This window comes from Buteo buteo, chromosome 8 (genome assembly GCF_964188355.1).
Source record: "Buteo buteo chromosome 8, bButBut1.hap1.1, whole genome shotgun sequence".
In the NCBI taxonomy this organism is placed as follows: domain Eukaryota; kingdom Metazoa; phylum Chordata; class Aves; order Accipitriformes; family Accipitridae; genus Buteo; species Buteo buteo.
The window spans coordinates 9145640-9170970 of NC_134178.1; the positions used below are offsets into that span (position 1 = coordinate 9145640).

General features: G+C 40.0%; 1 protein-coding gene across 2 annotated transcripts in view; it reads right to left on the reverse strand.

Moving 5' to 3' along the window:
- The window catches only part of MED14 (mediator complex subunit 14), a 37743-nt gene extending 14135 nt beyond the window's left edge, over positions 1-23608 (reverse strand). For both annotated transcript variants that reach the window (XM_075033571.1, XM_075033570.1), the window contains exons 1-16: positions 23222-23608; positions 21310-21336; positions 15712-15817; positions 14835-15008; positions 13949-14078; positions 12077-12205; positions 11606-11713; positions 10629-10761; positions 9935-10085; positions 7234-7345; positions 6466-6591; positions 5435-5513; positions 3693-3852; positions 3117-3311; positions 2388-2522; positions 1881-1957 (exon numbers count right to left, since the gene is read on the reverse strand). In XM_075033571.1, coding sequence (XP_074889672.1) covers positions 1881-1957; positions 2388-2522; positions 3117-3311; positions 3693-3852; positions 5435-5513; positions 6466-6591; positions 7234-7345; positions 9935-10085; positions 10629-10761; positions 11606-11713; positions 12077-12205; positions 13949-14078; positions 14835-15008; positions 15712-15817; positions 21310-21336; positions 23222-23403 — 2024 coding nt within the window. In that variant the 5' untranslated portion in view covers positions 23404-23608. The remainder of the gene's footprint in view (positions 1-1880; positions 1958-2387; positions 2523-3116; positions 3312-3692; positions 3853-5434; positions 5514-6465; positions 6592-7233; positions 7346-9934; positions 10086-10628; positions 10762-11605; positions 11714-12076; positions 12206-13948; positions 14079-14834; positions 15009-15711; positions 15818-21309; positions 21337-23221) is intronic.
- Between the last annotated feature and the right edge of the window lie 1723 nt (positions 23609-25331).

The following is a 25331-nucleotide window of genomic DNA, read 5'->3' on the forward strand; positions in this document are numbered from 1 at the left end:
GACCTCAATTATACACAGCAGAGTTGCAAAACTAAAAATACTACCTTCTAACATTTCCTGAAGGACTTCCAAGTCTGGATGTGAAAGAATGAACAAATCAACAGCAAAGACAGCTGAACTGTAGTAAGTGTGTTACAAAAGCACTCTGCGTTAAGAGCAATTTTTAATGGATTCAACACCTGCAAATTACAGACTGTTAAGGGATCTGTTGAATTGCCCTCATTTCCTAGTGAACTAAGAGCACACTGATATAAAGCTTTTATACAGAGAAACAAGCCAAAAAAGAAGAAAATAAGTTCTGTGGCAACCTGAATTCACGAATCAGTTTGCCTTCTAGAACAAGCTCACTCTAAAAGCAATGAACAACCTGGCAGTTATCTTTGTGCCCACTAATTTATTCATATCCCAATGTGAGAATTGAGCTCAGGAGACAGACTAAATAAAGCTTAAGTAAAAACATGCCAAACTTTTTAAAATCCCTTGAGAGTCTGTCCAGAAATTTCATGTACCACCCTCACCTTCAGCTCACAAGTTCTCAGTACTTCTCTGCTCATATGCAAAGTTAAAAAGGTAGGGTCTTTAGATGCGTTTAGAGACTGATGCCTTCATATCACTATACATTTCTGCAGCATTAAAGAAGTTAAGAAGCTTTTACTGTAGAAGGCATCTTTGGGGTTTGTTTTTTTTATGTTTTAGACTAATATAATCTGTTTTACTTCATAACACAATCCAAAGTTTAACTGGTGAGGCTTGAAGTAGGCTCCAAGAAGTGTGAAAAACTGGCTGGACTGCCAGGTAGAAGGCACTGTGGTCAGTGGTTACAGGTCCAATTAGTGGCTGCCTGTGGTGGGCATTCCTTAGGGTTAACACAGAGGCCAATACTATTTAACAATTTCAATAACCTATGTGATGCAAAGGAATAGCAAGTTTGCAGATGACACCAAACTGAAGGGAGCACTTAACATGCTGGAGGACAGGGCTGCCATTCAGAGAGACCTCAGATAGCTGGAAGAATGAGTTAACAGGAACCTCATGAAGTTCAGTGAAAACAGATGCAAAATCCTGCATTTGGGCCTAAATAACCTCAAGCAACAGCACAGAGTGGAGACTGACTGGCTGGGTAGCAACTCTGCAGAAAAAGAACTTGGGGGGGCTGGGATACAGACTGAACAGGAGTCAGCAGCATGCCCTTGCAGCAAGGACAGACCACTGCATCCTGGGCTGTATTAGCCAGGCAATCAAGTGACTACTCCCCTCTAGTCAGCACTTGAGATCACTGTGCCCAGGGAGGGCAAAAAAACCCTTGGAGATTGGAAAATGCAGCTGATCAGCCCTGCTTTGAGCAGAAGATTGGACCAGATGACCTCCACAGAGTCCCTTCCATGCTTAAATTACCATACAATTCTCAGATGTTTCCCCTACAAGATTTTTAACATGCAATTGTCTTTTCTAGGATTCCTTGCATTTTCCTCTGCAGTATCACATACTGGTAATTGTCAAATAACATATGGAGTATGTAGGCCTCTGATCTGATCTAAAATTGCAATTACATGTTCATGAATCATCACCATATCTTCCTTAGCACTGCCTGGATTTTAGGATTGAGGACTGTCAAGACTGTTTTCAGAGCTCCTCCATTTAGGCTAATGAAGGAAACAAATTATAGTTGGCTCTGTGTCTACTTTTACTTTCCTCTTTCTCCAGCACTGCTTCACACGAGAGCGCAAGACACACAGTAATGAAAAAAAAAAACAAAACAAAAAACCCAAACCAAAAATCCCCGCCCCCCAACATTTTTAGTGTTACTCTCCAAACAATCCTTTTTGTCTCTCAAGTGTATATACAGTAATAAAATGAAACACAGGAGCATATCCTCTTACTTTAATAAACGTATTGCATGGCTGAAGCCATCTCCTTCTACTTGTACCCCTTGGTGAGGAATGTCCATATTAGATAACTAGAAATGAATAGGGAAATGTTATCCTAAGCAAGAAGTCAAGCAAAATAACTGTAACTTTTTCAAGGATTCCGCCCCCCGCCCCGTAAGGGTGACAGATGTTTCACATCCTCAGGCATTGGAAAGCCAAAAACCAGTCTGTGCAAATCTGGTATAAAGTTGTCTCCCACCCCCTCCCACAAGTGCGTCTTTCATCCTCTCATTTTCCCTTCTCCCTCAACTTTTCAAGCTTTTCGCAGTGCTTGGTATTAGAGAACCAGCTCTAACAAGACTAGAGCAACCCAGTGTGAAACATCAGTCATCCGAGCTCAGCTGGCTGGGGAACTCCAAAGTGAACGCATGACAACAAGTTTGCCGAATAGTCCATCTAGAGAAGAGAATCAGGAGTAGTAGAGGGGAAGAAGGAAACAAAGTATTTTTTGATACATACCTCCATGCGAAGCCCTATAAACGGCATATTTGTATCACACATGGCTACAATATGAGCTAGCACTTTATTGAAGGCACACATTTCTCCCGAACGTTTTGGTTTCTTAGGTTCTATGGAACATGGATCACCAGATAACTAGAATTAAAATAAAGACAAATGTACTCGCACATTTGGAGTAAACATTTTGAAAAGATGTCAGAGAATAATCTAATTCATCCAAGTTTTAAATGAATCACACCCTGAGCACAAACTCCTGAAAGGATCTGGTTCACTTCAGGACTGGAGCAATTAAGTTAAAGTAATTTTATAATCGCCCCCTTCCTTAGAACAGTATTTACATATCACTAAGTAATGTCAGCCTGACCCCAAGAAGTAATTCTTATCAGTCCCTGCAAGTCTTTAAAAGATTACACCTACATGGCACAAAGCATATCACGCACATACCAGTGCTCTGCATATACAAGCTATTCTAGCTACATCGGCACAATGCTCTGCCTTGGCTCTTTAGAACAGCTGAGAAGGCCTGGCATGAATTAAAGGACAACTGTTGCAAAATAGTTTCCCAACATCTCCCTAGGGAAGCAGTCCAGAGAACCAAGCCACAATACAAGTAAGATGCCAGCCATAAAAACTTCTGAAACAACGCTGCTGAAGCTGGTATTGATGCTCAGAAACACGTGTTTTGCTCTCACGCTCTGTAACTAGTCCAATGCCTTTTGAAGCACATACCTTACGCTTGACACCACTTTTCACTTGTTTCCCACTTTTTGTGTCTAGTACCAATTCTTCAATGTTTGGTTTGAACTGCTGTAGTAAAAGTGCAGTAGCAGGACTGTCATCTCCTTCAGCATAGCTCACAGAGAGAAAATGGTACTTGTACTCTAGTTCTGTGGGGTTGCCAGGAACATCAAACATCTCTACAACCTATATTTAAACAAAACAACAAATTGAGAAGACCCTCAAGCTAGGAATACGTCTACATCAGTTCCTATCCTCTCCCCCTCAAAGAAAAGACACTAGTCTTTTTCAAGATATTAATACCGTGGCTAGGAAAGGGATCCAAGAAGAGAAGATGACTAAACTTTCCCGAAACAAAGAAAATGGGAAGGTTGCTAAGTAATAAACCTTTAGGTCCTCTCTATAAGCCTGACTGCTTTACAAACCCACTGAATGAGAGAGAGCAGGGAGAGGGGGGAGTTGAGGATTACATCAATCACTTGGTTCCTAATGTTAGAGTTAACAAACTGTCTGGTATATCCGTGACTGGGAGCAAAAGATAGAAGGAAGCATTTTTCAGTTACTTACAATGTAGTACTGTGGAAGGCGAGTGAGTTTGATAAACAATTTGTGTTTGGAAAGGTTTCCCACTGGATGGCTAGCATAATTAGCTAGTTGAAGAGTTTCACTGCTCACTGTAGGCAGATGTTTTATAGACTGTTTGCAACGTTGCTGTCCAAGCCAGAACCTTGCATTGAAATAAAGGTATTAGCACCCCGAGACTGTTTTACATAATTCTAGTATACTGCTTTTTAGAGCATTAGTGTCACATTGTCAGCCATATTCTAAGTCAACATCTATCATTGCTGCACAAGTTACATACAGAAAATCACACAGAAAAATTCATGAGTTTATATTTTCTTATTACTATCTTTACATATTGTCTTCAGCTTGAGTAACAGACAGCTGTTAATTTAAGAAGAAAAGCTCTGAAATTACTCGCTGAAGGAATACATAAATTTTTATACACCGCAATATGAAATTACAATATAAAAAAAGGGGCAAATTAAAAAACATGCAGATTACAGTTATTTTACAATTTGGAATCTTGAATTATTTTTTGGTAGAGAAAATAAAATATTTGCTCCCGTATGCTGGCAAGCAATACAGTAAAAAAAATCACCAAAGCTGGATGTCACTCTGGATTATGTTATAAACAAACTCATTCACCTGAATAAGTTTGGACATGAAGAACCACATGCAAGACACCAAATTTATTCTAATGTTTGGAATTAAACTTTGCGTTTCTCCAATGGATTTGGCTATAGTGGCAAGGCCAGAAAGCCTAGCTAGGCTTGAAAGGAACTCAGAAATGTGTGGCTTGGTTTTTCAGTCAAACTTCCACTGAAAACAGCAGTGGAAAGTGTGGGTGCTCAGCATCTCTCCATCACGACATACCACATTTATTCTCATAGATACACGTTAGATATAGCTGTCCTGAAAGACATTTTGTGGGACTGCCTAGCTTCCTCAAAAACTGCAGCACTACCCAAGCCATTATCTTGAGTACATTATTTATAACAAAGGGAGGTTGATTAGTTTCTCCAGGGTGTCAGTGCTTCATGCGTCATCATGCTTCTTTTAGAAGCAAAATTCCTCAAATAGAGGTTTCACCCTGCAATTAACTCAGAGTACTGGGAATTTCCAAAATGACAGAGCAGGTGGAACTTGGTTTTCATACAGATGCAAACTGTATTTTTATTACTTGCTACAACCTCTTACAGGAGCCAAATGTATCTTGTGCTTAAATCTCAGGGCTTTATGGAAAGAAGACTAGAGGTTTAAACCAGCAAGGGCTGAAGTGTTAGAAGATAAACAGATATTATTTAAATCATCCTAGGCCACTTCCTGGTTTTTCCTCTGCATTGTGAGAAGGGAGATCATTCTTGCTGAGAAACAAGCAGAGTTCAGCTGTAGAATGGAATAAAGGAGATAGAAAATGAACATGAACACAAAAGGAGATCCTCAGGAAGCAAGTGGTCTGCTACTGACTTGAAGTGAAAAGACTTCATGCAGAGTGTGCACATAGGAATGCATGAGGCTACGTGTAAGGGGGCAGACTAAAGGAAGACTACGGAATCAACTCCAAGCAAAAGCAGAATTTCCTCCACCCATTTAGAGGACATGGCAAATAATCAAGGTTGCTTAGAACAGTGAGAAAGTATATCCCCTACTGTGGTAAAACACAAAGCCATGCAAGTGTCATCATCCAAAATACAAATATGGCGATTCATTCTATGCAAACTAAGTGAATCATTCAAGTCACTTACTTGAGCTGCTGGAGCCAAGGAATGATACGCTTCATATCATCATTAACAGACTTCTCTATGTCATCGAGTGTCAGTTGATCTGCAAGAACATTAGGTGAGTGAATGGTCTTAACATCTGCTCTTCAAACAAAATTTTGACCTTTTAATGAAAGTGTCTCATGTAATTTAACAAACAATTAATCACAGAATCATAGAACAGCCAGGTTGGAAGGGACCTTGAAAGATCATCTGGTCCAAGCTTTTGTGAGAAAGCGAGGCTAGATGAGATTATCTAACACCCTGTCCTGGTTTCAGCTGGGACAGAGTTAATTGTCTTCCTAGTAGCTGGTATAGTGCTATGGACACCCTGTCCAACTGCATCTTGAAAACCTCCAGTGATAGGGACTCAACCATGTCTCTGGGGAAGTTGTTCCAGTGATTGATTGTTTTTATTCTAAAAAATTTCTTTCTTATATTGAGATGAAACCTCTCCTGCTGCAACTTGTAATTGTTGCCCCTTGTCTTCTCCATGTGGCTTATTAGGAAGAGAGACATTAAAGATACGCAACAAATGACCCATAATGCTTGTAAAACCATAGCAGTATGTTATTAGGCAAACAAACTAAAAGAACTCACTTTCCTTCTTTTCTTAAGTAATCTGAAACCTGAAGTGAAGACCTGAACGGTAACTCAACATGTATAAGGTCACATAATACAATTCTCGATCAGGTCCATATGAAACCGCATCCGTTAACAGCACAACCCAGGAATCGGGAGTCATAAAGAATATGCATTGCAATGATGCCTAACTATTTAGTCTGTTGTCCTCTTAAAATATACCTAACTGAACTATGACTCTTAAGCACAAAGATCCATTTCTCCATTCGTCAAACTCAAATACCTAGATGATGATCCAAGCATGGTGTTCACTTGCATTACCCTTACTTACTTACAGAACTTCACAGATTTGCCAGAATTGTTCACACAAAATTACCTCATAATTCAGGATTCTTGCAAGATATTAAATACAGCCTGGTTTTGCACCTACTTACCAACACCATACAGCATCAGTTGAAACATTCCAGAGTGGAGATCAACAAATACATGCAGGCACTCTGATCGACCACATGGTTCCAAAATCGGAATTACAAGAGTTGGAAGAGCCGTCTCAATGAATGCTAAACAAAAATTGATGTTAATAATTTGAAACAAATTTCAAGCCCATTATATTAAAACTTAGCCCATTATAATCACAAAACCTGTTTGTTTTTATAGAAGCAATCTTCACTTGCACATTATTACACTATTAACAAAGAGGGAACTGAATGTAAGAATTTGTCTGTGAAAATAGTGCTAGTAACAAACCAATGAGAAAAGACAGACCAAATTTGAAGGAGATTATTAATCCTTGAATATCTTTTAACTCACCGCTTCATGATGACAAGCTGAATTCAAATCCTAATAGTTTCAACAACAGTTTAAGCAAAGTCTCATCCAAAGCTAGCTCAAGACAGTGAAGGATTTGCTTTCAATTCTGAACACGTATTAGTTTTACAGTAGACAACTTTTAACCCTTCAACCTAGACTATAACGCTCTACTGGCTTCATCTATTACACTGCATGTAGAAGTATGAATATTTTAAAATTCTCAATACAGAATAATTTAAAGTTAAGTCTTGTTAATTCTGAACACATCTCCCTTTGTTTTTTCATATTTTTTATGTAAATTAATGAAAACAAGAAACACCAAGAAAAAAGGAAACCATTTCTAGGCACAAATAGAAATTAACTTTAAACAAACTTCCGTAGAAAACACATACAATTGTCATTAACATTGTAGCTCTTAAGAATGGCTTTCAGCTCCTGGAGTTTTTGATGAGATCTTGCATGGACACTGTCTATTAGGAGTTTTTCTATTGATAGGTGGTCAATCTGTAAAAAAGGAATGTACCCGAGCAAGTTCAAATTTGATTTGTAGACTTTATGCATTAGCACAGTGGAACAGAGCTATTTAATAAAACTATCACTTCAGAAAGAATTTGCTTAGAACTGCAGTGAACGAAATGAACTATCAACTTGGGTATTTGGATCACTATAAAATACAACAAACTAACATATGATGCTGTCTGTGCAGCAGGCAGTGGGAGGGTTTTTGACAGAAGACTAGAAAATGTAAAAGAAGAGAAGTTTCACAAAGTACGCTGTTACCACTCCCCCTGTGCAGACCTACTTGTTCTGGATCAAGGCTAGAGTATTTTCCAGCTTAGCAAGCATCCATTTATAACTAGCTTAAGCTAAGGAAAAAAAAAACCACAAAACACCACTCTATTAGAATATGGTTGCCTCTACACAAACACATCCAGAGCTGTAGCACAGAATGTAACACACTAGTTTTAGTCCTGCTAACGGGGTAACAACACAGTGAAGATGCAGTGGCAAACACTGAATATGAGCAACCCTTCTGAAGCTAGGAGTATCTAAGATGATTGCATCTAGAGCATCTACAGGCTGTTGCACTGCCATTGCTGACGCTTATGCCACCACTTATACTCACTGTAGCTTACTTGTGCAACTTAAATTAAGGCATTTGCATTTATATCCATTTACATTACAGTCATATTATTTACATATTTTGCATAAGCAAAGCTACAGATTACTGCAAAACCTTTTCCTAGTTAACCTCACATTGCTTTGAAACGTGTTCAGGGTGAATTAAACTCAAATTTTATTCTAGCATAGGAGATAAATGCAGAAGAGGTTTATACCAGAACAGAATTATACAGAATTTCAGTACATGCCTTTGTATATACCAGAAATGACCTTCCCCTAAAGATGAGCTTTCCAAGACAAGGCCTTAAAAATCAAGTGTTTATCCATCCACAAGAGCATTTCAACTCAGCTGCTGCTAGGAGTTAAATCTTCCTCACAAACAAATGACTATAGGTTCTATAGCTACATCCAATTTCCAGTAGGTTAATGTATAATAACCTGCTTAGACAAACATATTTGTTCCTGCACTGTTTTACATAGTATCTTAAACAAACAGAAACAGTGTGCTGTCTACGTCATTACAGCTGAGATCATTATTCAAACACTAGAACAGCAGTGTGTATACCATAGCTGATACACTTTTTTTAAGCTCAGAGCAAGTAGTTATAAAAGGAGTCAGCGTTAACTTTGATAAATTTCAAATTTACAGTGGCCTCGTATCTTAATCTACAGTCTGTAGACCTGATTCAGTGAGCTTAGATTGTGTCAGCTCCAGTAGAACCTCAGCAGATGTTCTAGATAAAGCACATTTTCCTGGATTTAGGCATAAATACAGTATCTTCGCTAAATTAACTATATATTTACTAGCCTAAATATGCTAATTTAGGCTGTTAAATGAGTAAATTTAGTATATATTTACTATACTAATAGTAGCATTTCTACTCTAGAAGTAGAGTAGAAGGCTACTACGCTCCACTAAGTTTCCCACATTCCTCTGTAGCCCAAATATATGAAGCTCTTGACGTTCACCATATAGAGATTTGTCGGTCAAACTTGGTAAACAAGATGGGCCAAGAGGCTCAAATACAAAGCACATACAGCAGGTGAAGGCTATCATCAGTAGAAAGTTCTGTAAGACAGGCGAAGAATCTGAGCTGGGGAGTTTCTCCCTGTGGAAAAACTGTACTGAAAGTTTGAAAACTACACCATTCACTCCAGTTTATTAACTCTTTTAAAAAACCCAAACACTGCAAGAAATAATGACAAACACACATCCTGTTATATCATAGCCAGACTTGCTGAGGAACTTAGAGAAGACTTGTTATAAAACCTAGAATGCAGTTTCTCTTAGATATCGTTAACCAAGATCTAGAATTATCACCAGTGAAGCCTTATCCAAGTAGGAAGTTGACTGCAGTTATTAATTTTGGACCGTTTCAGCAATCCCACCGTTAACATATAGGAATCTGAACAATCCAAAGGCACATTCAAATAGGCCACCTGACATAATCTGGTTAGTGATAATGTAAAACCAAGCTTCACCTAACACTTGAAGCAAACCACACTAGCTCTTTTGCACAAGATTTCCAAATGCTAATGTAAGATTTTCTAAAGTGAATAGCACTGCTGGGTAGCCAAATCAAGTGATATGGGGAAGCTGATTTTCAGAGGAAGTTTACACAGCATCTCCAAGACAGCAAAGATAAGCACTGTCTCTCTATAAAGCATTTCAAGCCAAATGCTAACCATAAATGCAACTTTGCTATTGTTTTCCCCCAGCCTCAGCATTCTGTCTCGTAAATGGTATATAATGCACCGTGAAGTAGGTGTAATTTTTAAGATGAAGGCCAATGATTTGTAAGAACAATTTTAGGTCCCAACATAAACACAACACAACCTAGAGTAACTGCTGACTAGAAATCTTAGAAGCAGCTCTTTAAATAGAATCAAAATGAAACAAACTGACAATGCAAAGCATTTTAAAGTTTTTGATTTATAAAACTAGATGCCTACTGCAAAGCAAATCTTTACCTTCATGGCTCTTTCCATCAGTTTGGAATCACAGGCTGGCAGTGGAGGCTCATGAGAGATTTGTAAGGGTTTTGAGACATCAGACTCATCAATCTTAATAGTGACCTTATGAACAGATGCGGTCCCTGTTTTCCTGCCAAGCACCTGTTGACTTGAAATAAAGAGAATAATTAAGCCATATAACTAGAATAGCAGAAAATATGCTTTTCAGTAGCTAATGATTGATCCTGAGAGTTCTGGTTAAAAATAAGATTATGTCAGCTGAACTGAAAAAAGCATTTGTTTTAATTTACATTTTAATGCAGAACTGTTGGTAAACTATACATAAAGAAGTTTTAGATGGCTAAAAATTCAACACAATCAGAAGAGCATTTGGATTGATTTTTTTTTAATCTAGTGCAAGTCAAGCAATAAATATAGCAAAAGACTGACAAAGAACTAATTGATTTATTTAGATATCTGCATAAATACGAGCTGATTTATAACTGTATCCGTTGTTCTCCTGTACATTAATGTACATCCCTCACTTCTCTGCAAGTAAAGCAACATGTTTAGGTACTTAATTACAAGAATTTAGGAGTCTCACATCAAAAAGAAAGTAGAATTCTGAAAATTCTGGCTCAAGCTTAGTAAATGAAAACCCTCCTATTATTTCACCTGTTGTTTGTTAACAGCCCTTTTAAAATAAACTTACTTCCAAACAGAGAGCGAGAGACATTTCCCTGCATGATATCGCTCCACTTGCACAAGGTCACCCCAGCGCTCACGAATCAGCATTAGTGTTTGCGAATGCAAGACTTCCAACTGAAGTGCTAAGCAGAAGGAGTCTAACGAATGGAGTTAAGAAAACATAAGAACTCCAAAAACTCTGTGCACTACATAAATCCATTTTGTGACAAAAGTCAGACAAGATGCTGTCTGAAAACACACTAATGTACCTAATCCAGAGATAAAGACATATAAACAGCATCAAATGTTTCTCAAAGGTTCCCCCCCCCCCCAACTCTTATCTAGCGTAGGGTGTCAGACAAGAGTGTCACAACAGCTTTGTTTTATAGATTTTTAACTCTGATCATATTTTAGGGAAAAGATTACTAACAAAGAAATTCAATTCACCCTGTAGTTACCACTAACCTCATCTCCCATGGTTACCCTAAAATAACATGATTCTGTTTGTTTCTGCAGAAACTGTTTCACTGAAAGCCATTTCACATTGTCAAGCAATTTGCCCTTTGCACATAGAAAATCACTGCACTATTTCCTGCACATGCTATATCTCATTTTATTATTCACACAGGTGCAATACAGTTAACACACCATCATCACCTTACTGCAGTTCTTGGTAGCAAGAATTATCAGCTACCATACCTTCCAAGTCAGCACTGTATTCTATCTCCAAAATTAGCACATGTAGCCAGCTGCTGCTGCACTGACTTAACACACAACCTGCTGTCTTGAGTACCTCACCTTTACCTTTGCTAATTAACTGTGTAAGATCAAATTTTACATGCTGGCACCTGAGAATAACTGTTTCCAAGGCCATCGTTTTTACTCCATGTCCAGACATTTCCCCCTAGCGTAATATGGAATCCATTTTTCTTGACCTCCAGCTACTAGGACGAACAAGGCTACATTAAACAGCTTATTCAGAAGCAACTTTTAGAAGGATACGCAGACAGCTGTACATGTCCTGAAGTGGCTTTTCATCAGCAAACAGCCGTGACTGGACCAACTGGTGGATGAAGTTGATCTGCATGCTGTGAACCAAGGCTCGACCATCTTTCATGAATTAAAAATAATTCACATTAGATCAGGAAACTAGGTATTTAAAATAATTAAATAAATTTAAAAGAAAAAAGATACAACTGTACTGAGCAATTTCCATAGAAGAATTTCTAACAAAATAAAAAAAATCCTTGGTTTACTCTGGAAATTTCAGTCTACTACACTGGCACAGTCTACCATTGTTAAGGTATTAAAACCATATAGAGTGAGGTGAAAACAGGACAAGTATATACAGCTTCATTATCTTAAGTTGTGATATGCAAAAGACCCATTATAAACAAGATTTATATAGCATCGGAGATGAACATCATGTTAAAAAGAAAGTGTAAAGGTTTGATTTTTTTTTTTTTTTTTTACCACCAGTTTCCTTGTCTTCAACCAAAATTTCCAGTTTGAGAAGGCGCCAGGGGATGTCAGGATCATCACCCATCACTGTCAATGTGGCCTCAAACTCACCCTCAACTCGGAACTTCACACGGCCATTGGCTAAGGAAGAAAAAAATGTTTTATTTCACTCAGTCTCCTAAGATGCCTCAAAATATCAGTGTAGTAGCTCCTGGCACTCACAATGGATTACTTCCCTATGGTTTCTGCTCTGTTGCATATGTTTCTGTGCAACTCTGAAGACTTCACAGCTGCTTTTGCACAGAACCAGTGTCAATAAAGCAGCACGGACAGATGTACCAAACTGTCCTAAATGGCAGTACTTCAGTCACAGTAACTTGTTAACACTTGTGCTACTATAATACAAAGTAACAAAGAGCTGACTACCAGCCTGACAAGTTACACAACCAAATAGTCTGTCTTAATTTTTCCAATTCTTTGCTATATCAACAATGGATACCTTAAGCAATATTCAAAAGATGTTCAGAATATGATCTCAGTCCAGGCTGAAATCTAGCCCTGGAAACACATCTCACTGCAAACCATTTAACATTAAAATATTGTAACTCCATTTTCACGTGAGGAAGATAATCTTTTGCATAATTTATATATATGCACAAAAGAAAGATTACGTACACTATTTATCTGATTGACATATATCCTCACACCTTTGTGAACACTGCTATTAATTCCAAGAACTGGGAACAAAGACTGTCAAAACTACGTAAGCAAGGTCATAAAGAGAGTGGGTGGCAGAGCAAACAGTTTAGTACAAGTCCTTACTACAACCTGAGGGCCAACTTTCTTCTTAACAAAATATGCCATATATCTTTACAATTATAGACATATAGAAACACTCCTATAGAAATTTCAACCATTTTAACTCACAAAGTTTTGTTTTCAAAAGCATCTCAGACATGCTCTTAAAACAAACCAAGGACAAGTATAACAAACCCCAAACCAGAAACTAATAGTCACTGAAATGTTTAGTTAACTTAAAAACCTGAAGAGCTCAGACATATATCCATCTACACTTCCATTAGACAAAACCAGCTCTAATACTGACGTTGCAAGTGTTCACATAGGGACCAGTGAAAACCTAAGATTTTTCAGAAACATCTTCGATCTAGGTCTGTGGGGTATGGTTTACACATGGCTAACCTTGTCTTAGTTAAAAGCATGGACTAGGTCCACTCCAGCCCTATTCTCCGCGATTCTGCAATAACCTAGACCAGTTTATAGCCATCCTTCCTGTAAAAAAGGTCATCTTAATATTGACCACTACTTGGGCTAAATGAAAACAGAGATGTGAAAACAGACTGAGAGATCTGGCACTGCAGTGAGCCACAGAACTAAAGGCATGCATAAATTGGAACAAATTCTGTGCTTGAAGATGAATACCAAAACAGATTAAAAAAGCAACATCAGAGTGACTTGTTTAAGCTAAAGGTCAAAGAGTTTCTACAGAAAGACCTAACAGTTTAATTAAGTTGCATTTTAAAATTAACTTAAGATAAAGTAGTTACATTATTAGGCCTAAGACTCTTTCATAACACATATGCCGAAAGAGCAAGACCGTGTCTACAACCCTTTGCCATTACCTACATAGAATTTCTTCTTGAAAGTAAATAATATTTCAGCAATATTATCAGTGCCCTCATTTTTCAAAAGGGGAAAACATGTATTTTGATGTCATACAGAGACAAGATCCCAGTCTTTACAGATGAAGCATGTGTGCCTAATGGTCTTACTTAAGCTACCTTTTAGCTTTGCTTTAGCACTAAAGCAACAATTTTATATCAGTGTGCAATAACGTATTCTTCAAAAAGTAATTCCAGTTCTCACCAACTGTAAGATTTGCCAGCTGTGGAGGGAGATCTGTAGTCACTAGTCGATGTCGAAGAATCTGGTTTAGCTGATGAAGTGTGGTTTGCTTCTCACTTTTTGTTATTGGGTCAGGAGGGATTATTTTATCCTGTTAAAATAAACACAAACAAGTCTATATATCTCAAACATGTATAATACATTGACAGTAGTGGTGGTGAAAACTAACCAGACTACAAGTCTCAAAATATAAATACTACAGGCCATTACACACGCGCAAAGTTTTGTATCTTACACTCAGATTTGTTATCTAGTTGATTACATTTTACCCAAGACTGACCACTGAATAAAACTGCTCAACATGGTTCAATTAAATAAATTCAGGGCCTTACATGAGGCTAAACTTGTTTTTAAATACTAAGATTTGAAAGCCAATCCTTATCTGTAGCTATAGATCTAAGTCACAGGTGCTACTGTTTATATTACTTCACAAAATCCTGTTATTCTGCATTTTAACAGAGAGCTGTTAAGTATTTCAGTAAATTTCCAAATGCAGGCAAAACCTCTAAGAACAAGAGATGTCGGTATCTCCTTTTCACACTTCATTTTTCTAGGATGGTGGCTTAAAATGTGCAAATACTTAAAGAACCAAAGAAGAAGAGTTGCTACTATACTCATCCTAAAGCAGAACTAGTTTAAATGGAGAGAATGTTTTACTGGGAAAACATAACTTGTCCAAATAGGAAGTGCTCTGCAAGAGAAACTGACACTACAGAGACTTGGCACTAGGCCTGTACTAAACGACAGTTCCATTTGCACATAGACAGTTCAATTAACATGCATTTGATACTGTACAGGGGATTACCTTCCCCCTCCCCTAGCCCCGACATATGGTAGCATTATTTACCCTAATGCAGGTAGGCAGACGCGGGTATGATCCAGTTGTCAGAACATCAATAGCATACGGGATAGCAAAACTAGGTAGACGAGCATGAACCAAAGCATCTCTAGCTAGCGATGCCAGACGATCAGCAGTGTCCACAAACAGAATGGCTTGCTGATCTAAAAAACTTGATATCATCTGCAGAGGACCGGGGGGGGGGGGGGGGGGGGGAGAAAGGGGGGAAAAAAAAAAAAAAGGTATGTGTCCAAAAAATGCACAAATCAATGCCCCTTTATATTCAGTTCATCTAGTACATGCCAGAGATGATTTTTATCTGTCACTTCCAATTCGAGTAATCACATCTATAAAACAAAGGAAGAATTAATATTCTGGCCATTTCTTACATTCGTGTGCAAGGACACTTTAAATCTGCACGCCATTTCTGATGCTGTGGAGGGTCTGTAAAGCCTCACAGCTCTTTATCTGATGATTGCTACTGGAATGCAACCATACTTGCTTGTAATCACTCCGGGCTTGTTTTTTGCAACATTCTGGACTTTATTCTTATTTAACCAAGAGCAGGACTAAAGTGATAGTAAGAACTAACACACTGAGATCACCATCTTCCCTGTCCTATAACCTAAACCCAAAGAACTCCTGAAACTATGTGCAGTCAAGCCTTTCATTTTTTGCCACTGATGAGTTTTTGGGAACATAAACTATTAAACCCCCAAATTATACAATTCCTAAATAGGAAGAAATTGGTTATAATTTAATATTCATTGGCCTATAAAATAGGCTTTTGTTTTTTTAAACTTCTATAATAAGGAGAAGTTAGGGTGAAACAAAATCCCATATCACTTAAGAGGTTATTTCATACCAAACTCTGTTGCTAACTTACCGCACATTTTTCCACCTTTCCAGCATTATTAGCCCATTTGACTAAGGCTAACAAACGAACAAACAGTTGACGAGTGCGACTTGCAAACTGCACTATTTCTATTTTTCTGGAAAAAAACAAATGTACATTAAGCCAGTGCTCAGATACATAATAAAGCTGCAATTTAACTCTGTGCCAATAAAAACAAGCTGTACTTATAACTTCTAATTGTGTTAATGGAGGCATCACTAATATATGGCTTGTTTGATTTTAATATGGGGAAAAAAAAAAGCTCACTGTTCTGAATACCTAAATGCTAACACCTTACATGGATTCTAACCAACCAAGACTGTCTGCGAAACAAAAAAAGCATACTCACATGAATTTATCACTGATTTTAAGAAAAACAATTCCATAGTGAACTCAACTGAACTATTTTTATACCTTTTACAGGATTTCCCCGGGGCTTATGAATAAGTTGAAAGTAGACAAGCAATATACCTAAGGGTTACAGGAACTAGCAGTAACATCACACTGACACTGACATTCACTTAAAAAAAAAAAAATTAAAAAAAAAAATAATTGGATACTAAACAAATTTAAGACTCCTTTACACAGCATGTTACAATATACCATCATTTTGCCAGGAAATGGGGTGGTGGTGGGGAAGACCACAAAAAGCTCCCACCCTTTTACTTTCCTCTCCATTCCTGTCTTGCAAAGAAATTGGGATAAGGAGAAACTACTGATAGTCAATATTCCTCCCACCATGCTTTGTATGAGACAGTCAAGATGAGGCAGTGTATGTTTCCATGTCTTAAAAGTTATTTTTCTTAAAAGAGAATGTAATAGGGGCATACCCAGATTTTCCCACTTCATTACAGATCTACATTGTAGATGCATTAGACAAGACATGCAGATCTACAATGTAGATCTCTAATATCATATACTCTGAAATACCATTTCATCTACTGTTCATGAAAGTTTTCCTCCCTTTCCACATGTTCAATTCACTAATTTCACCATGGTTTTCTAGTTACTTTGAAAAAAAACCCAACAACCCAAACCCAAGATGTTTTCCTGATATGGTTCTCTAAAGTAATGTCCTGGTTTTGGCTGGGATAGAGTTAATTTTCTTCCTAGTAACTGGTATAGTGCTGTGTTTTGGATTTAGTACAAGAATAATGTTGATAACACACTGGTGTTTTCAGTTGTTGCTAAGCAGTGTTTATACTAAGTCAAGGATTTTTCAGTTTCTCATACTGCCCTGCCAGCAAGAAGGCTGGAGGGGCACAAGAAGTTGGGAGGGGACACAGCCAGGGCAGCTGACCCAAACTGGCCAAAGGGATATTCCATACCGTGTGACATCATGCTGAACAATAAAACCGGGGGCAGTTGGCCAGGGGGTGGTGGATCGCTGCTCGGGAACTAACTGGGCATCGGTCAGCAAGTGGCGAGCAATTGCACTGTGCATCGCTTGTTTTGTATATTCCAACCCTTTTATTATTATTGTCATTTTATTATTGTTATTATTGTCATTATTAGTTTCTTCCTTTCTGTTCTATTACACTGTTCCTATCTCAACCCATGAGTTCTACCTTTTTCCTTCTGATTCTCTCCCCCATCCCACTGGGTGGGGGGGAAGTGAGTGAGTGGCTGCGTGGTGCTTAGCTGCTGGCTGGGGTAAACCACAAGTAACAAAAGCATTTGGACAAAAAGAACACTCATCAGCGCAACAGATATTGGCCTCTAGCAAACAGAAGTTGCACCTCCTTCTGATCCTAATCTCTAAAACACATACTCGTAATATAGATAAGAGCCTGTTTCTGCTGAAAGTGTTGGTGTAATGAGGTTAACTCTTTGTGCAATAAGTAAAGCATAATCTGCTTGTAGCAGATGAACATTTAGGCCAGAAGCACAACTAATACCATCTGGTCCAGTTTCTTGCATTACATACTACAAACCTCAACCAAGAGCTTGGGCATTAAGCCAATAACTTCTCTGTGTTCTAGAGCATATGTTTTAGAATGGCATTCAGCCTGATATTAAGATTTCAAGTGGTGGACAAGCTGCTATATGTACATACTGCTCTAATAGTAACCACACTATGAGAACAAGATGTTGAGAATTTTGAAAGATTCAGAAAAACTTTATGGGATTTGAAAGATGTCTACGGTGAGACTTTAGAAAGCCAGTAATCTCTCAGACAAACTCCATATAGAAGTTGCTAAATCTAGTAGTTATGTCAAACTCCTGTAGCGAGAACAGCATGATAGCAAGAAAAATTCAAACTGATGTTCTGTGACCGGAAATCAAAGGTAGACACCCCCCCCCCAAAAAAACCCGAGCAATTTAATAATGAAAATTATTGATAAAACTAGACACAGTATTCCAAGTAACCATTTCATTAATACCACATGTATGAAGTTACAGAAGACATCTACTTGACAGAATCTTGCTTCCAGAATCACCTCTGAATGACAACTGTGTTGGGAATTCACATCCATCTACTTCTCTACCAAGAACCCAAAGTCTTTCAATTTTGCTGCATTCCTTCATTACAGATACAGGACCTTATGCTGGGCTGCACAAAAAAAAAAAAAAATCAACCTCCATCAACAACCCACATGATGTGAAGGAATGCACTCTTTGGAAGTTTACAGGTGATGCCAAGCTGGTGGGATCAAACAGAATAACCTCAGCTGGCTGGAGGAACTGGTCAACAGGAACCTCATGAAGTTCAGCAAAACCACATGCAAAGTCCTGCATCTGGAACCAGTCTCATGTAACAGCACAGGCTGGGTACTAAGCAGCAGCTGGGCAGCAGCTCTGCAGAAGTGGACCTGGGGGTGCTGGTGGACAGGTGAACAGGCATCAGCAATGTGCCGTTGCAACAATGACAGGCCATATTAGCAGCTGTGCAGCCTAGGTCAAGGAATGGGATCAGTCAGCATTTGTGAGACTACATCTGAAGCACTATGTCCAGTTTTATACTCCCTAGCCAAGAAAGATACTGCCGTACAGAAGTGGGTTAGGGGCTAGAACACATGACATACAAGGAAGGGCTGAGGAAGCTGTGTTTGCTTCTGCTTAAGACGAGAAGGCTATGGCGAGATCCTACTGCCATATTTAAGTATTTAAAGGGGTGTTACAGAGAAGAGGAACCAGACTTCTCAAAAGTGCAAAAGGCTGAGGGACAACAGCCACAAATTAAAACAGTGAAAAACTAGTTAGACATTAGGAAAACTCTAAAGAAACACACAGTGAGGTGGTCAAAGACTGAAGCAGGTTGCCTAAAAAAGGTTGCAGGATTTCCATCCTTGAAGATATTTAAAACTTAACTGGATATGATCCTGAGTAACCTGAAAGAAACTGTCTTTTACTTCAAGCAGAGCACTGGACTAGGTATCTCCAAAGTACTGTTCCAATGAAAATTATTATCCGTGTTGATGAAAGGAGTGAAATAATGGTAATTTTGTCATTAGAAAAGAATGGAACTCAACATTCCACAAAAATTAGGTGTGTAATTGCACTGTTGAAGTCATGAATAACATGTTTTTACAACAGTTCTGAATGTTTTGATTTTTTTAATCTTGTGTAGGTGATAGAGTCTTTGCTGCAAGTTTGAGAAGTAACAGTCTTGTTCAGGAACTACTGCAAAACCAGTAAGAAAACTGCCCGTTTTTAGGAAAACAGTATGTTTATATAGTTCTTGGAAGTATTTTGACAATACTTCTCTTTTAAATACTTCTCAGCAGGAACTGTTGCCCACAACAAAAGACAGGGCCTCGCAAAGTCATTATAATCCAAGTTCCAGTTAAATCTTATACAGCTGTTACTGTATTCAGATAAAAGTTTCCCACATATTACACTTTATTGGAGGATAAAAAGGAAAAGATAAATAATACTGAGCAAAAAAAGGTCTCCATTATCAAGAAGCAAGCCCCTGAATTTCCTTCAGAAACTGTATTTCCTTCAGAACTCAGCACTATTAATTTTACACCACAGTACTAAACCACTTCTTTCTTGCTGCAGAAGTTATTTATTCCTGTCATTGATAACTAATAAATGACCCTTTACAAAGAAAAGCCACACTATACTACAATGCATAACTTCCTATCAGTTTTTCTTATCACAGCATCTTTTAGCTAGGTACTGTAGTAATTGAACTTAGATTTTATGTGAACTTTATTAGAGGATAATACCATCACAACTGCACCAAAGCATGTATGCCATGTCACCAGGTTAGCTTCAAGAAACAGAGCTTGAAGCCCAACTACTGCTGCTGTTGCAGCTCTCAAAGTTAGGAAAAATAGAATAATCTGGATAATTAAACTACGATCCTTACAGATTCCCTCCAAGAGCTGGAAAGCCACTTCAAGAAGAGTTGTAAGTCAAAGCTAACAAGGATGTGAACATTTAATTTCAAGACAATTTCAACTACAGGACATTCTTTGTAACCATTGAAGGCTGTCTTATTTTCTTTTATCTGTAATCCATTGGGACTGAAGTTCTCACCCCAGACCTGTGTGCCCCACAAAGTAGATTCCAGCTTTACCAAGAAAAGCTAAACATCTAGATGGGAGAAGCCCCCCCCCGCCCCGTACGAGGGAGCCCTGGACCCATATTGAATGTAATTTCCTCAGCAAGTAGAGTGATAATAAAACAAAAAACAACCCACAGCCAAAAAACCAATAAAACCCAGATTGTTTCTCTTTGTAAAAGATTATGCATAAGGAAAAGGGGTACAAGGAATCATCCCAGGTTATGATTCCCTGAAAATGGGATTAATTCCACAACATGTTATGAGAATTTTGGAAGATTTGAGATAACTGAATTGATGATCACCCTTGTACACAGAGTTCTTTATTAATATTCTTAGGAATATCATAGCTGCTATATGTCTCCAAAGAAAATTAGGTCAATGAGCATATCAACACAAATAAAGGAAACAATTTCCTGCAACTTCCATAAAATTTATTCAAAGAAACAAAAAAGTAAATAAAATTCTTTCATCTTGGGGGGTGGGGCTGGAGTGGGGTGGGGAGGAGAAAGGCCTGTTCTGGTGTCTTACATGTGCTGTCTAATAATCTTCACACTTCAAAACCGCATAGAACAGAAGCAGAAAACAGTGCTCATGATAAGAAAGATCAGGTAACATGGAAAAAAGCAAAAGAGAGGTTTTTACCTTGTTTTCATTGTTGAACTACTTCTTCTGAACAAAAAGTTTCTTTATCACACTAACTATAGACTCTATTTAGGTTCTCCAGTTCCCTTTCACATCAGCTTTACTCACGTCATTGTTTCAAGATTCATGAAGAAAAAAATGCCCTTAACAGAGTTCACCTACTGTAACAGCAACAGTACGTTACAGAACAGTGCAACAAAAAAGCCCAAACAACAACAAAACTGAAAGCCAACAAAAACTAATATTGCCATTGATGCTGAGAAAAATCTTGAAACTATGTAGTGACAGCAAGATAGACAAGTCTTATTTTCTTGTATAAAAGCTAAAATTAGGAGAAAAAGATTTTATTTAAACAGTTCTATATTAATCTTAACATCCTAAACAAAGTTCTATATTTATCATGCATTACAGATTGTCTTATTGTAACTCACCTTTCCATATCAGTCTTTCTTGGTAACCTATATTAAAAATGAAAAGGGGGGGGGGGGGGGAAAAAGAAATGCTTATTATATACTGTTCTGTTATGTTTCAGACTACTAGAAGGTTTTTTAGTAACCTTCAACTAAGTACAAGAAGAACTTCTACATACCTATAAAGAGCATTTTAAAATTTCTACGATTGTAAATGTTTCCTGAATACAATGAAATTTCATGTTTGATAAAGGAAGTAGCTTGACAGCTCTAGAAAACAGCCTAGTCAAGGTGTGTAATAGCACCACAGGGCACCTGCCACTACTCTGTACCAGGTAAGCTGGAACTGGTCAAATTAATTTTAAAAGCTTGATAAAGGGTGCTGAAATCCCAAGATTTCTGCTAATCTAGGGAGCCACATAGTATCACTGCCTGTGCTTTCTAATTGATGACTCTCACTCAGCATCCATGACTAGAGTTAGTTAATTCATAGTAGCAATCCTAGAACATCTGCAGCAGGTGTTAAAATTGGCTGTTTCCTGACTTGCCTGAAATGAGTTTCTCTTCCCTTTTTAATTAAACTAAAAGTGGAGAAATGCCGTACCCCAGAACTTTATCAACAACCTATGTGACAGATACTACTGCAGAGAGGAGACTGTATTTCTATAGTGTTCTATGGGTATCACAGGCATTGCATTTCAACAGTTATTTTTTTATTCTAGGACTAGGCTGGTGCTGGTAAAAGAATGAGAAATCATTTTGTTGTAGGGAAGGAGGAGAATACTTTCCAGCTGGGCTTTCTACTAGCCAAACCCACGCTTTGTGGGGAAATACAGTGGAAAAATCTAGCTCGCTTCGCTTTTGGAGGGGACATTACATAGCTTATAAACTACTTTGATTCACCAAGTGCCCAAAGCATTCCCCATGTGTTGTTCACAGCACCCATTTTATCTTGTACCCTAGTTATGTACTTAAGTCAAAAGGACCTGTTCTACACCTTAAAACAAGAATAAAAGACATCACAGGCACATGCTCCTACAAGAACACATACAGTATCAACTACTGCCTACACATACCACAAACATACAGGAAAGACTTCTTGACTCACATTTTGAAAGTTCTTCCAAAGCAAACTAACATTCTAAAACTCCTCGTCCCTTCCAGAGTTTGAACACTCTTAACCCCAAGTGAAGCAAAACCCCGTTTGCATACTTACCAGATATGGTATTTTGCAAGAACTATACCTATTTTTTTCTGTTTATTCTGTACGTCACTTTTTAAAACATACAGGTTCCCCACAAGAACCTCTAAGGTTAAACAAAGTAAAAGGAAAACAGGTTTATTCAGAGTCCAAATGCTTTCAGGAAAGTTTTTCTTGGCCCAAAAACATTCCTTTGTTTTGCCACTTCAAACACAACATCATCAGCACAGCAAATCATAAAGTAAATGTAAATAACTTATTTCCCCCAAATAATCAAATGGTATTTTAAAGAGTACACAGGTAACTCAAGGAGGTGCAGCACCTGAAAATATCTCAGTTTCACATGTTTCAGCTTCATGTACATTGACGTCAGTACAAACACTACAGTTGAGTGTTTTGACAGTAACTTGTGGGCAAACTTAAGCATTTAACCAGACGACCTGCATTCAGTTGCTCTGCGTTCCTTCACAATCATTTTCTCTCTTTATGACTGATCACCTGGCCACTTTCGCTAGGCCCCTGAACACAGCCCGATGCAGAGACAGACCTGCGGGCACGGGGCGCTTCCCTGGGGAGGGAGACAAGGGGAAGGAACAACCGCCTCCCCCCACTCCAGTCCCGGCCGGGGTGCGGGACAACATCCCTGGTGAGCCCTCCTCATCCTCCCGGGATGTTGGGAGGCGGCACTGCTGGCCCTGGCAGCCGGGCCGGGGGGGAATTTGGGGCACTCACAGGTCGGCCAGCACGGTGAGCTCGGCGTAGGTCCGGTGCAGGAGGAAGTCGATGAGGGTGCTAAGCCGGTAGCCGGGGCTGGCGGCGGCTGTCACGGCCCCGGGAGCCGGCGGGGCCGGGGCTGACGCCGGGCCCCCGCCAGCCGGCACCAGCTGGTTGCTCTCCAGCTGCACCGGCGCCATGGCGGCGGCAGCGCCTCAACCCCGGGCAGGAACCGCTCGGTAGCCCGGGGCGACCGGCGCTCCCGACGGCACCCGCACCCGTCCCGACTCGCCCCGCACAGGAGCGGGGAGGGCGGGAGCGGGCGCCGGCGCTGGGGCGGGCAGGCGGCACCGAAGGGAGCTCCGCAGCGCTCAGATCCCGCTTGGCGCAGGGGCCGCCGCCATGTTGGGGGCACGGAACCGGAAGTGAACAGCTGTGGCGGACCGGAAAGAGAACCTTTCCGGGAAAGCCTAACTCGGGGCGGGGCGGGGGCGGAGGGGGGGGGGGGGAGACGGGACCGCGCTGGAGTGGGCGGGGCCGGCAGGTGGCGGCGGCGGGGGGCGCGCGGGCCGCTGAGCCGTTGGGGCGGGGCGGGGCGTCGCCTCAGGGCCGGCGGGCGGGAAGCGCGGCGGGCTGGCGAGTCGCCCGGCCCGGCACACTTCACCTCTCCTGAGGGCTCCAGGCGGGGCGGAGAAAGGTGGCCGGTGCCTGGGAGTCCGGCTTATAGCGCGTCGTGCGCCGGTCTGATGAGGGGGAGGCTGGAGGGGCCGAGCCTCGCCGCCTCGTCGTGGGGGGGAGGAAATGGCGCCGTGCCCGGGAACGAGCTCTCGGGACAAGGGCTGGGGCCGGCTGCCTTCCCTGAAGGGCTTCCCGGCGGCGGCCGATTGAAACGTCTGTAAAAGATCATGGGGGTTCCCCCCGAACGGGGACGGCTCTCGCGTTGTATCTGGCCGCCTTAATGAAATACGGAGTGAAGGAGAACCAGATTACAGACTTAGCGTCTCAAAGAGCCTTTGATGGGGTTCTTTAGGCTGTCAGGGAAACAGCGGTCGGTGTTAGGCGCTGGGTTGGCTAATCCCTTTCTAATGACTTGGGATATGTGAAGCATTTGCGACGGGTGCAAGGCAATGCCGGGTAGTGGAGACTAGAGGTAGCTATAGCTATACGTCCTCCTTTAAAGTCACTGTTAAAGCTCGGAAGAGGAGCAGTGAGCAGCAGAGTGTTCGGTGGGGTCTGGTGATAAAACTGTGGCAACTTTTGCATATTTCTGTCTTCAGCTTAACTGACACTTCTGAAGGGAGAGGGGGAGAGGGAAGGTCTGTAAACAACTGAAGATGGATTTTTGTGTGTGTGTGTACTGGTTACCAAAGTGGATGGTGTAAGGAAAGGAACAGTATAAATCCTGGGTGTTTTGTACCATGATCCACTCAAGTGTTAAATCACAAATTCTTGCCATATGATTACAAAGAAATCACTAAAATAGGCACATTGTAGACAATAAATATCCAAACTTGTCAAAGTTTAATAAAAGAAGAAAAGGTCCTGCTTGTTTTGCATTAAATGTAGACTTTTGAAAAATCTCTTCTCTTACTTCTCTCTTTCTAAGGGGAAAGTAAAAAATAAAAGGAAACATTTTTTCAACCTGAGAAGTGGGTAATCAACAGTTTAGCAATAATAAAAAAGGCATCTACACCAGTAACAAGAATAATTGGTTCTGTTTCTACGTGGAGCATGTTTCTTGCTCCAGGTTATGAGCGGGTTGCCAACTGATGAGCAGCGCAGCTTCGCTGGCAGGCAAACTCTCTGGTAGCCTCTCTGGAGGAGCATAAAACAGTGTATTGAGCAAGGTGGACTGTTAACTCCATGCTGGCATGCCAGCTCCCGCGTTGCTGTGCAGGCTGCCAGCTGATGCTTCAGCTCTAAGGAGAGAAGAGACATTACCTATGGTGGAGTACAGCGTCTCACCCATCTAGGTAGGAAGGGGCAGGATTGGTGCAGTTGTCAGCCGTGCTAGCCCACAGTTTTGCAGGCTGCTTCAGCGGCAGTGAGATGAACCTGTGAGCCTTAGACCCAGGGGTGGATGCTGATGATGGGTTAGGAATGTTTTACTCCTAAAATCACAAAAATG